The sequence below is a fragment of the Ochotona princeps genome, chromosome 6, assembly GCF_030435755.1.
Source record: "Ochotona princeps isolate mOchPri1 chromosome 6, mOchPri1.hap1, whole genome shotgun sequence".
NCBI classification, from domain to species: Eukaryota; Metazoa; Chordata; class Mammalia; order Lagomorpha; family Ochotonidae; genus Ochotona; species Ochotona princeps.
Genome location: NC_080837.1, coordinates 36,035,270 through 36,049,232, shown reverse-complemented (window position 1 = coordinate 36,049,232; position 13,963 = coordinate 36,035,270). Strand labels below are relative to the sequence as shown.

Genomic DNA, 13,963 nt, shown 5'->3' with positions numbered 1-13,963 from the left:
AATATTGTCTCTATAACAGCTTACTTAAGTTTTTCTGTACTGTTCATCTTAGGGTAACCTCAAAATCTGAGTAGAAGTTGAATAATATGGCTACTGATTTTTTTTAAAACTAATGAGAAACAAACCAGTGGAAAGGGACCACAATTTTGGAAAAAATCATAAACAAGAGTTTCAGAAACTTTCACCCATCTATTAACAACATGTCTCTGAAAACACAATTAGTTACAAAGCCCCAGACTAGCCTCCTCCATTACCTTTTTGGAGCTGTACACAATGTGGCACAATATGCATTTTCGTTCTCGTACCATAGTGACCAGATCCGAAGCACTCAACTTGACACCTGCAATGAGGAAGTGACATTCAGTAACCTGGTTGGGTAAGCACTGGATTTTGAAAGAAGACCCAAAGGTTTTCTAGCTCCAACCTTTTTCTTGAGTCCCCCTGGTACTAGATGCTCTACGCAAGATTTTCAAACCATTACTACAGCCAGCAGTATTTTACTCTCTAGACAGCAACACCACATTCTAACAGATACACCTGCCTTATCACAGAGGATTTGGTTTATTCCTCGTGAGACCTCAAGGCTTTACATCATTAGTTTCTGAGACACTCCGCTATCATTTCTAACTCTTACACAAAACTGTAAAAGGATCAATGAATTAACTTCTGCAGTCATTCAGCAGTTTCCTGGCTACTGAAATTCCATTTTAAATGATACTGATGGTTAAAATAATTTCACTCAATAATAAAGTTTAAAATGTTAGGATTGTATGATAACAACTTGGACTTCTGAGAAAACTGAATGCCAATAAGCTACTAAAACAAGAGCTAACTTTACAGGGGCGTATTATATATGCTTTCAAGGATTACTAATAAAAGCTTTATTTATTTATTTGGAAGGCAGAGTAATACAGAGAGACGGGGAGGGAGGAAGAGGAGAGAAAAGGGGAGGGAAACAGTAAGAGAGAGTGCCAGAAAGTTAGAGAGAGAGATCTCCGTCAATTTATCTTCCATCTGCTGGTTCATTCCCCAAAAGACCACAATGGCTAGATCTGAACCAGTGCAGATCCAGGGGTCTTCGCTTTCTTACAAAAAAAAATCAGCAAGTGTAACTGCTTGCAAAGTATTCAATTAAAAAAAGAACACTTAGCATATACTTAGTATATAAATCCTAAGCGGATTCCAACCCAAAACCAAGGAACTCCAATTTGCATGGCCATAGATTGGATAAATTAAAAAATTGCATTATGCGTTCCAATAACAACTAAATGAGTTCAGTCTTTTCAAATGGGAAACAGTGCTTCCATTACAGGTCTTCACAGAGATTAGAAGTCAAGGAAATACCAAGCCTCTAACACCAGGGACCTCAACCAAGGTGACTAAGAGGTTACAGTCAAGTTGAGAAAGTCAACAAGCAATGCAAGACTCCCATCCTCACTGTCACCAGGCTGCCTTCATACCCATTCACAACATTGACTATGAAATCTTGCAACTTTTCTCCAAATTGTGAAAAACAACAGTGCTGTTTTCTTGAACCCAATATTCTAAAAACTCTACAAAATTATCTGTTCTCAATGTTCTAATTACCATCTTCCCTAGGTTAACATCATATCGTGTCTTATTCTTTTCTTTCACAGGTTCATGCTAAGTCACCAAGTCCTGGCAGCACTGTCATTGTGATTCTCTACTCTCCAGTGTGACAAGTGTGCATGACCTGACAACCGCCCAGTCTTCATGCAACAGCTTTACTCTCATTTCCTGCCTTGACTCTGACCTCCAATATATAAAAAGCCTTAAATCCAAACTGGTATGTCAGAATAACACACATGGCTTATCAATCAACAGGGAAGAGCGGTAGGCAGGCCAAGTGCAGCTACCGCGCTGGGACCTCCAGACACCGTCCCGTGCTTCAGTACAGTCTTCCTGGGCTCACATCTCAGATGTCGCTCAAACCTGGCAGCAACAGAGTTCCAAGTCACCACTCTTTCATGACACTTGTAGTTCATCTGGAACATCAACAACTATTTTCCAAACATTTATTACGCAACTGAAGGCTTAAAAATACCTTTTGGTGTCACAGAATTGTACCTGAAACACTATCACACTATCACACTCTACTGTTTAGACCTACAAAATAAGTAAAAACAGGCTATTTGATGGTAAGTAACTATATGTGATTCCCCTAACCTTACCCTAAGGAAAGGATCTGTCACTTTGCATATTATGTCTCAATTCAATAAGCTCAGTGGTGCATACAAAATTTAAACTTTGACCTATGCAGAGTGTCAAACACCGAAAAACAAAGGCTAATTATTGGTCTGGTAGGGGTTGTTGGAGGCTGGTGAAGGGGGTGTCGGGGAGTGTTACTTGGGTTTGAATTCCACTTTGTATGCCTCCATCTTAAAGGCAACAGAAAATTTAAAAATTGTCTGTGAGCAGGACAGGACAACAGGGAGACAGGGTTCTGACAGTTTCTGTCTGTACCCATATGCTGCAGATAGGCTGAGAAACAAAGGTAAGACCTACAGTTGAGGGAGGTCTTCACTTGCCAGAGTCAGCCTAATCATGAAACGTCAAGACTCCTAGCTAAGGAAAAACTTTACCGGGCCCGGTGGCGTGGCCTAGCGGCTAAAGTCCTCACCTTGAAAGCCCCGGGATCCCATATGGGCGCCGGTTCTAATCCCGGCAGCTCCACTTCCCATCCAGCTCCCTGCTTGTGGCCTGGGAAAGCAGTCGAGGACGACCCAATGCATTGGGACCCTGCACCCGCGTGGGAGACCTGGAAGAGGTTCCTGGTTCCCGGCTTCGGACCGGCGCGTACCGGCCCGTTGCGGCTCACTTGGGGAGTGAAACATCGGACGGAAGATCTTCCTCTCTGTCTCTCCTCCTCTCTGTATATCCGGCTTTCCAATAATAATAAAATCTTTAAAAAAAAAAAGAAAAGAAAAACTTTACCAAGGCATCTGGAAGTAGTTCTGAGATTAACTCAAACCCAGAACTTCAAAGGCTTATTCTTGGTTAACTGCCATACCTGCTGTTGCTGCTGCTGGTTTTTTTGTTTGTTTTGTTTTCATCTTTTGGTTTTTTATTGAAAGGCAGATTTATAGAGAGGAGAGACAGAGAAAAACATCTTCCATCTGCTGGTTCACTCCGCAAGTGGCCACAATAGCCAACAATGAGCTGATCAGAACCCAGGAGTCAGAAGCTTCCTCCAGGGCTCTCATATGGTTTCAGGGTGCTAAGAGTTTAGGCCATCCTCTGCTATTTTCGCAGGCCATAAGCAGGGAGCTGGATGGCAAGTGGAGCAGCAAGGACAAGAACCAGTGTGCATATGGGATCCTGGCGCATGCAAGATGAGGATTTAACCACTAAGCCATCACGCAGTGTTCCCGCATCCGCTGCTACTACAATGGCAGATTCCTCTCTCTAAAGGCAAGTGACTAAGGGTTTCCAGTATCTAGCATCTTTGAAGGTAAATTCATAGGCATTTCACTCACCAAAATCTGCCCCCCACCCTGTAATCTCCTGCAAGATTGTGTGTACCATCCACTCCACAGCAAGACTATTATCAACCACCCTCTAGCCAGCATAGGACCACAAGCGAACAGGAAGTTCAGGATGTGACTCAGGAAAAGGTATTCCTGATGTAATAGACAGAAGCCCAGCCTCCTGAGACAAGGAAATGTGGCAGAACAGCCCAGACAGAATGAACAAGCATCAGGTTCCAATTCTTTACTCGATTACAGAACCCGGCCAAGTAGTATGCCCTACAGAGAAAGATAACCTGGAAAGAGGCTGGAGTAATAGTGATCCTAACAAATAGAAGTGTTAGAAAATAAAGGAGCTGGCACGGTAGCCTAGCGGCTAAAGTCTTTGCCTCATACACGCTGGGATCCCATATGGGCACTGCTTCTAATCCCGACAGCCCCACTTCCCATCCAACTCCCTGCTTTCAGTCTGGGAAAGTAGTGGAGGATGGCCCAAAGCCTTGGGATCCTACACCCCCACATGGGAGACTTAGAGGAAGCTCCTGGCTCTGGGTTTCAGAGCAGCAAGGCTCTGGCCATTTGTGGCAAACTAGGGAGTGAATCAGCAAATGGAAGATTTTTCTGTCTCTCCTTTTCTCTGTAAATTTGCCTTTCAGGTTAAAAACAAATTTTTTTTTAAAGATTTATTCATTTTATTACAGTCAGATATACAGAGAGGAGAGACAGAGAGGAAGATCTTCCGTCCGATGGTTCACTCCCCAAGTGAGCTGCAACGGGCTGATGCTGCGCCGATCCGAAGCCGGGAACCTGGAACCTCTTCCGGGTCTCCCACACGGGTGCAGGGTCCCAATGCATTGGGCTGTCCTCAGCTGCTTTCCCAGGCCACAAGCAGAGAGCTGGATGGGAAGTGGAGCTGCCGGGATTAGAACCGGCGCCCATATGGGATCCCGGGGCGTTCAAGGCGAGGACTTTAGCCGCTAGGCCACACCGCCGGGCCCAAAAACAAATAAATCTTTAAAAAGAGAGAGAGAGAGAGAGAGAATGTTGGAGTTTACACAAAGCTCCAGTCTATCTTTGCAAAACCAATAATCTCATGTTTGCTTAAAGTCAGCCAACACATTACAAAAAACATACTAAGCCAAAATGTGTTCAAGAAGGGTGGGCTCTGGGCACAGCAGTTAGGAATCCAGCTGGGATGCCCACACCCCATGCCACAGTGTCTGGGTTGGAGTCTACTCCAATTCCAGCTTTCTGCTAATACACACACATCAGACACAAAAATTATAACTATTATGTCTTCCTGATGAATTGATCCTTTCATCATTAGGAAATGAACCCTTTAGCAATTTCTTTATCTTGAAGTCTATATGATACAAATAGAGCCATTCCACCCTTTTTGCACTGTGTGCATGGCATAATTCTCCAGTGCATTAATTTAAGCCATCTGTCTTTACATTAAAAGAGCTTTATCTGTTTAGGAGATCTTTATTGCAACTGGGTTGCTCTCCTAGAGGGCTACAACAACCAGAGCTGCACCGGGCCAATCAGGAGCCATGAGCTCCAGCCAGGTGTCCCTAACCAGTTGCAGAAATCCAAGTACTTTCCTGGAAATTAGCACAAGGCAAATCTGAAGCAGAGCAGCCAGCAATCCAGATAGCAGTGTATACAAATGGGAGAGATGGTTCAAGTACTTGGATCCTTTGACCCACGTGGAAGAGCCAGATGGAGTTCCTGGCTTTCTCCTGGCCTAGCCTTGGCTGTTGCAGGCATTTGGAGAATCAAAACGCAAATGAAAGGTCTCTATCTCCCTCTTTTTTCTCTTTCAAATGAGTAAAAATTTTAAAAATACTACCATAGATCCTCAAAAATAAGTATCAAAATAATGTGTTAATAACACAAAATAGGGACATAATTTTATCATTAAGTAGTATGCACCTCAACAAATGCTTTGACAAAACTAAGTCTGTCCATGGCCATACCACTGTCAACATGCCCAATCGCATCCGATCTGAGAAGCTAAGCAGGGTCAGTCCTGGTTAGTACTTGGAAGAAGATGTAAGTCTATAAATGGGATGACTACGAAAACAGACTGATGGGAATTGGCACTGTGGTGTAGCACCTAAGCGCCAACCTGCAACACCACTACCCCATATGGGCACCTCCATTTCCGATTCTGTTAATGGTCTGAAAAGGCAGCAAAGGATGGCCCAAGGCCTTGAGACCCTTCCCCCACACGGGAGACCCAGAAGTTCCTGGCTTCATCTCCAACCACTGCGGCCATTTGGGAGTGAAACAGCAGAAGAAAGATCTTTCTCTGTGTGTCTCTTCTCTCTGTAAATCTTCCAAATAAATAACTAACTAACTAAATAAATACTTTAAAAAAAAAAGTGAGGGGCCCAGCACAGTAGCCTAGCAGCTAAAATCCTCACCTTGCATGTGCCAGGAACCCATATGAGTGCTGGTTCATATCCTGGAGATCAGGCGTCCGATCCAGCTCCCTGCCTGTGGCCTGGGAAAGCAGTCAGGGACGGCCCAAGGCCTTGGGACCCTGCACCCGCGTGGGAGACCTGGAGGAAGTTCCTGTCTCCTGGCTTCGGATCGGCTCAGCACTGGCCATTGAGGTTGCTTGGGGAGTGACTCAACGGGCAGAAGATCTTCCTCTCTGTCTCTTCTACTCTCTGTATATCTGACTTTCCAATTAAAAATAGTAAACCTTTAAATATATAATAATTTTTTTGAAGTAAGCAATAGAGCAGCTAGAACATGAATTGACATCATATAGGACGCTGGCACCACAGACTGATGCTTAGCGCATTTTGCCACAACACTAGCCCCAAGATTTACTTTGCATTTATTCAGTTGAAAGGCAGAGAAGCAGAGAAAGATCTTCCATCTGCAGGTTCACTCTGCAAATGGTTTTAGGAATTGGAGCTAGGCCAGACCAAAGCCAGAAGCAAGCAGGTTCATTAAGGTCTCCTAAGTGGGTGCCTGGGCCCATCTTCTACTCTGTTTCCAGGCACATTAGCAGAGAGCTGGATCAAAAATAGAGCAGACAGGACAGCAAACTAGCATCCATAGAGGATGTCAACATTGCAGAGAGTGGATTAGCTTGCTGTGCCACAGTCAACCCCCATAGTGTCTTGATTTATAAGAAAGCTAGGGCCCAGCGCAGTGGCCTAGCAACTAAAGTCCTCGCCTTGAACGCCCCGGGATCCCATATGGGCGCCGGTTCTAATCCCGGCAGCTCCACTTCACATCCAGCTCCCTGCTTGTGGTCCGGGAAAAGCAGGAGAGGACGGCCCCAATGCATTGGGACCCTGCACCCGCGTGGGAGACCTGGAAGAGGTTCCTGGTTTCCGGCTTCGGATCGGGGCACACTGGCCTGTTGCAGCACACTTGGGGAGTGAATCATCGGACGGAAGATCTTCCTCTCTGTCTCTCCTCCTCTCTGTATATCTGACTTTGTAATAAAAATAAATCTTAAAAAAAAAAATGAGATGTAAGGTAATGCATAGGTTAATTAGTTCCATCTAGCTATTCCACAATAAGCACATATTTGAAGGTATTATGCCGCACACAATATATGTAATTTGTCAGCTTAAAATTAATCTTTTAAAAATATGATCTGCTTGAGACAGAGTGACAGAAAACGAAAGATCCTTCATCTATCAGGTTTCTTCCCAAACACCCACAACAGCCAGAACTGTGCCAGACCGAAGCCAGGAACCAGGGATTCCATCCAGGCCTTCCATGTGGACAGCAGGGCTCATGTTCTGGCCATCTTCTGCAGCTGCTTTCCCAGGCACATTGGCATGAGGCTGGATCAGAATCAAGGCAGCTGCTGGGACTCCAGCCAGCATTCCAATATAGGACAACAGTCCCAAGTGGCAGCTTAACCTGCCACGCCACAATGCCAGCCCTCTAAAAATTAACTTTCTAAAAACAGAAAGTGTTTGAACAACTTTTTCACTGTATGAAGTCCTTTATACAGCATGATATCCAATATCCCTGATATCTAATCCATTACCAAGCTATCATTCTAAATATTTTGAAAACAAACCAAAATAAATAAATAAACAAATAAATAAATTCTGGACCTTTTTGGATGATGAACCTAAACTAAATGTAAATCACTGCATTAGGGTAACCAAATTGCCTGACAGCACACTCTAATTCTGAGCAGGCAGTTTAATTTCTGTGCCTGTTTCCAGACAGATCAAATACCACGTTATAGCACTACTATGAGGAATAAATCAGTAAATCCGTTTAAAGAAGGCACCTACTAAATCTTTAACATATTTAATGATTAGTCTAATAGTTTGATGACAGCCTGTCCCAGCAGACTATACACTCCATGATGAATGGTACGAATGTCTTCTTTTTCATCATTTTATTTGTTACTTGGAAAAGTCATCTAGTGTAGACTAGGCATCCATTATTTGTAGAACAAATTAGCACAGATGTCTAGAATAGAAACAACAAAAAGTAGAGTACAAAGTTCAACAGCATTATCTTAATCATACACAAGGAGGAAACCATGTTTCTGCCAAAGGCCATTTGGGTATTTATAACATCATTTGGAGGCCATACAAGACGATTAACTTAAAAGTCAGCCTTATGGGCCCAGCGGCACAGTAGCCTAGCGGCTAGGGTATTCACTTTAAGCGCACCAGGATCTCATATGGGTGCCGGTTCGTGTCCCGGCAGCTCCACTTCCTGTCTAGCTCCCTGCTTATGGCTTGGGAAAGCAGTCAGGGATGACCCAGAGCATTGGGACCCTGCATTTGCATGAGGGACCTGGGGAGGTTCCTGACTCTCAGCTTCAGCTCCGGCAGCTGAGCCACTTGGGGAGTGAGCCAGTGGACAGAGTATCTTTCTGTCTCTCCTTCTCTCTGTAGATCTGAATTTCCAACAAAAATAAATCTTGGGCCCAGTGTGGTGGCCTAGCAGCTAAAGTTATAGCCTTGAACACACCAGGATCCCATATGGGCACAGGTTCTGTTCTCAGCAGCCCCGCTTCCCATTCAGCTCTCTGCTTGTGGCCTGGGAAAGCAGTCAAGGACAGCCCAAAGCCTTGGGACCCTGCACCCGTGTGGGAGAACTGGAGGAGGTTTCTGGTTCCTGGCTTCAATCAGCGCAGGGCCGGCCGTTGTGGTCACTTGGGGAGTGAATCATAAGACAGAAGATCTTCCTCTCTGTATATCTGACTTAGCAATAAAAATAAATCTTTAAAAAAAAAAATCAGGGCACAGTACAGTAACCTAGTGGCTAAAGTCCTCGCCTTGCACACGCCAGGATCCCATATAGGTGCTGGTTCATGTCCCAACTGCTCCACTTCCCATCCAACTTCCTGCTTGTGGCCTGGGAAAGCAGTTGAGGACGATGCAAAGCCGTGGGACCCTGTACCTTCAAGGGAGACCTGGAAGAAGCTCTTGGCTCCTAGCTTCAGATCAGCATAGTTCCAGCCATTGCGGTCACTTGGGGAGTGAATCAGTGGATGGAAGATCTTCCTCTCTGTCTCTCCTCCTCTCTGTATATCTGACTTTCTGATAAAAATAAAATAATTTTTTTTTAATCAGCATTGCATAGATTTGCTGAATTTCAAATCCAAACTTGCCAGCCCAAATAATTTCACATGCCTAATAGAGCCAGCAGGTCAATATTTCCCACCCTTATTATTTTGTTAAAATGCTTATATATGTTAAAGTCAAGATTTACCCTGGTGAGAAACGTCAATACATAGTATCTCTAGTGGGATATCTAAGAAAGTATCCAACAAATACTGCCTCTGGGGGGAAGGGGACCTGGGAGGCCCTCGACTGACTTCTCATCAAAGATCTAGTGATTTCTACAAGTTTAGTTAATAACAAATTATAATCTTTAAAAAAAAACTACACCCATTTTTTAGACCCAATTTCTTTTAAACCCAGAAATTTTAGGCTTAAGAAACAAGACAATATGATGGATCCAGGGATGGAGTCTTTATAGAACTCTGGGAATGAAAAGGTTTGACTTTCACATCTCCTAAATTTCCAGTATGGCTAATCTCTGACTTTCATGTTACACTGAAAGTCCAAAAAGTAAAATTTCGTCCAATACTTATCCAAACATATATTAGGAAGATACAAACAGCATTACAGCTAGAGTTACTACAGTGATTTTGAATTACAGACCAATTTAAGTTTACAACCTGGGATTTAGACAAAAACACTTCATAACTCTATTACCATAAGCCCATCTTTCCCCAAACTTCAAATTCCTCTTCTAAAAAAAAAAAAGGAAATGGCTATCACAGACTTTTTTCTAGAAAGCACTTTAGTTTTTAGAATAAGTATTCTTTTCTAACTTTATGACTTACAATTTGAATAAGTAATAACTAGTCTTTCAAACTTTAAAAAATACAAAGGAAAAAAAAAAAAAAAACACATGAGCAATTGGTGCCATTTACTGCCATGCCAGTTTTGGCTCGGCAGCGTGGCCTAGTGGCTAAGGTCCTAGCCTTGATCCCATATGGCCGCTGGTTCTAATCCCTGCAGCTCCACTTCCTCTCTGTCTCTCCTCCTCTGAGTATATCTGACTTTGTAATCAAAATGGAATAAATCTTAAAAAAAAATACAAAGGGTCTTACAACTAGTTTCAAGAGGAGATGTGCAGTGTAACATCAGACTCAGATTCACCACCTGACCCCCACTAACCATCGTCAACACAGTACAAATGGGAAAGGACATTACAGAGCAGGGCCTATAATATCACCCCAAAGATTCTAACCTGAATACACCAAAATGTTTCATCTTACCTTCCAGCTTGTAGAAACAAGTTAAATGAAAGCATCAGGGCCACGGTGTGATAATCCGGTGGCTAAATCCTCACCTTGAATGCACCAGGATCTCACATGGGTGCTTTGGGGCCCTGCACCCACGGCAGAGACCCAGAACTTGTTCCAGGCTCCCGGATTCAGATCAGCTGAGTTCTGGCCACTACAGCCTTTTGACGAGTGAATCAGCGGACAGAAGATCTTTCTCTCTGTCCTCTCTATAAATCTGCCTTCCCAATAAAAATAAAATAAATCATAAAAAAAAATAACTTATCTTGGCGCAAATAGTTTTTGAAATCCAAAAACTCACAGAAATGCATGAATCTGAAAGATGTTTTGCATCAAAATAAACCTTTAAATCTGTTTCTCAGAGAATCTGGAACCCAATCTTGGTCATCCATGAGGAGTGGCAGGGTCCCAAGGAAACCCCAGAGCCTATGAAGCTGTATAATAATAAAATGAATAAGTTTTTTAAAAAGAAAAAGAAAAAAAACAGAACTTTGTAAAATTGTTTTCTGATACAGTTTATTTGGCACTGGGGTCTCCCTTCGCCCTCCCTCAAGTTTCCTCCCCTCCTCTCTAAAAACCAGAACTTGAATCTGTACCCTAACAGGATGTCTGCCCATCAGGTAGAGGATTACCACGCAGACCCACACAGCATTGCTACCAAAATTGTTCCTTTTTTAATGTTTTATTTTTATTGGAAAGGCAGATGAGATTTATGGGGAGAAGGAAAGACAGAAAGACCTTCCATCTGCTGGTTCATTCTCCAGATGGCCACAATGGTTAGAGCTGAGCCAATCCAAAACCAGGAGCTTCTTCCAGGTCTCCCTTGTGGACACAAGGTTCCAAGGCTTTCGGCCATCCTCTACTGCTTTCTCAGCCCACAAGTAGGGAGCTGGATGGGACGTGGCAGTTGGAACACAAACCAGCACCCATATAGGATCCCAGTGAGGATTTAGACACTAAGTCATCTGCTGGGCTAGATTAGTTTATTTTAATCCCATTTTACATGAACACTTTAGTGAAGACTTCAGTGAATGTAACGTTTAATTCCGTAACTATTTTTAACTTATAAAGCTAAACTCTATACCCAAGAAAGAACAACTCCAAATTTTATTGCTCCTCCAGTTTCTGGCAACCATTATTCTACTTATAATGCTAGTCTATACGCAGTACATATTTTTTTCTTAAGACCACAATGATTAGAAAACAGTCTGTTTTGCATACCCAATATTAGTACATTAGTGAGCTCACTATAAACATATACATTTTTTAACCAGCAGTCTCCTGATGAATGGGCAACTGTCATTACTTGACGGTCTCTTTCAGAAACAAAATCACACACCCTAATTCACTCACTCACTGGTGACCGGAAGTGCGATTACAGTATTTTGTAAAGCCTGAGAGTAACCTCCCATTGAGATACTCCAACTACAAAACACACAATCTACGTACTTCCCAAACCAAGTTCTCCAGCATCCTTGCTTCCTCAACAAAGCAGCCTTCAGACTTCATGTGCACTCTCCTAGAGGTACAACAATCCCCATGCACAGCTTCTAATTATCTTCCTGTTCAACAAAGCAACTGGTTCTGAACTAGTCAGATCAGATTCCTTTCCGTCCTCCACCTCCTTCCCAGACCATTTTTTAAAAAGATTTATTTTTATTGCAAAGTCTGATATATAGAGAGCAAGATCTTCCGTCCGATGAGTCACTCCCCAAGTGAGCCACAACGGCCGGTGCTGCGCCGATTTGAAGCCAGGAGCCAGGAACCTCCTCAAGGTCTTCTACACTTGGGCCTTCCTGGACTGCTTTCCCAGGCCACAAGCAGGGAGCTGGATAGGGAAGCGGGGCTGCTGAGAATAGAACCGGCGCCCATATGGGATCCGGGCGCATTCAAGGCGAGGACTTTAGCGGCTAGGCCACGCCGCCAGGCCCCCCAGACCATTTTTTAATTTTTTAATTCTCTTCCAACAAAACCTCTAGTAAGTATCGCTAATTAAAAGCTCCCACCATTTTCCCGAGTTTAGAAACTAACAGTATGATTTCCCAGCACAAGCACTTAGAACATGTAAAGAAGCGTAACAGTAAAAACATGAGCTTCCGCATCATTTCAGACAATTTCGCCACTTACAATGGCTACACTACCTTCAACAAACCACCTTCAGAACCTCAGCAACCCCATCTGACTGCCGCTCAGAGATCATCCTCCATCACAATTATCTCACAGTTTAGGTGACACCTGAGTGCGACGGACACACGTGTAGTATATGCTAAATAATGTCTAGGTGAATCTAAATATTCTCTTCCACTCCACCAGCAAGCGGGTAACAGGGCTCAAAGAACTTTTTGTTTGTTTTTTTAAGATTTCCCATGGGATGTGAAGCAGTATCCCAAGCTCTAAGGAAGCACTCAAAAGTCATTTGTGGTTTACAAAAACAACTCAGTATAGACCATTACGGTGGATAGAAGACGCATTTGCAAAGAGAACTTCCTTGACTAGGACGGCAGTCCTAAATTGCTACAAGACAGGGAAATCTCAAACTTTCCAAGATGGCTTAATCTTAGCTAATTACACTGAATAGATGGGGGAGGGGCAGCGGAAGCATCTCCCCGCCATAACAAAATACCAAGATTAGTATTAAATATTAAATGGACACATAGTAAACACTCCATGAGTTGCTATTATCAACACGTCTAAGGAAGGGAAACCAAACGAGGGAAACAGTGACTGTAAGGCAGGAGAGGCCCAGGAGGAGCCCCCAGGCTTCTATGCACCAGGGTCTGTGGATTCCCGGGACCGAAGGTCAGCGGCCTTCCCTGGAGGTTAAGGGCTTCGGAGTCACGTTTCTTTCTGGGGGCCAAAGACAGAGTCGGAACGCCTCGGCGAGAAATCTGCACCCCGAAGACAGAGCACTGGCTGCCCGGAAGCCCGTGCGGCTGGAGCAGAGGGGTCGACCGGCCGCCTCGGCGCCGCAGCCGGCGGGAGCGCAGACCCGGCCGCCGTCCCACAACCCCGCAGCCCTACAGCTCGGCGCAGGAACAGACCATCGGGACCCTCGGGCTCCCAAACGCACATCGCAGGCCAGTCCTCCCATACTCACTTCCACAGACGACCCCTCTTACTCCATCAAGCCGCCAACGGCCCGGCGAGGGAGCTCCCTGGGCCCCGACCAGACCCCCTAATTTTGGGTCCGGCAACCAGCTCCGGACCCGCTCCCCGCCGGGCACTGCCGCCGCCGCCGCCAGCGCGCAGGCGCGCAGCCGCACTTTTTTTTTTCCCCTACTTTTTAACCCGCCTCTCTCAATAACCTAACTTTATTTGAACACGAAAGAGTGAACAACGGACAGAGTGTAAAAGGCTTACGGAGAAAGGCAGGGCAGCATGCTTGGAGCCCCGCGGCTGCGCAGCGTCCAGTTGTCTAGCCTGTCCGGTGCCTGTTTCACCCTGTTTGCGCTTTCCGGGCCTCCGTCTTGGCGCCTCGTTTCTGACTGGGTCCCCCACCTTAGGCAGTGACCTCTTTGCAAGGTAAATTTCCAAACCATTGCATCCTGGCAAAACTTAGCTGAAGTTTAACGGCGAAGTGCATAAGCTTTGGGGACGGAGGGACCCGAGCTGAGCTCTTTAATTTGATTACCAGTAATGTAACTTTGAGGAA

General features: G+C 44.5%; 1 protein-coding gene across 3 annotated transcripts in view; it reads right to left on the bottom strand.

Moving 5' to 3' along the window:
- ZNF106 (zinc finger protein 106) overlaps window positions 1-13,561 on the bottom strand; it is a 55,991-nt gene extending 42,430 nt beyond the window's left edge. For 2 of the 3 annotated variants that reach the window (XM_004578144.3, XM_058665999.1), the window contains exons 1-2: window positions 13,409-13,561; window positions 255-340 (exon numbers count right to left, since the gene is read on the bottom strand). In XM_004578144.3, the coding sequence (XP_004578201.2) occupies window positions 255-308 (54 nt within the window). In that variant the 5' untranslated portion in view covers window positions 309-340; window positions 13,409-13,561. The remainder of the gene's footprint in view (window positions 1-254; window positions 341-13,408) is intronic. The other variant, XM_058666000.1, reaches the window with a different exon arrangement.
- Window positions 13,562-13,963: the final 402 nt, after the last annotated feature.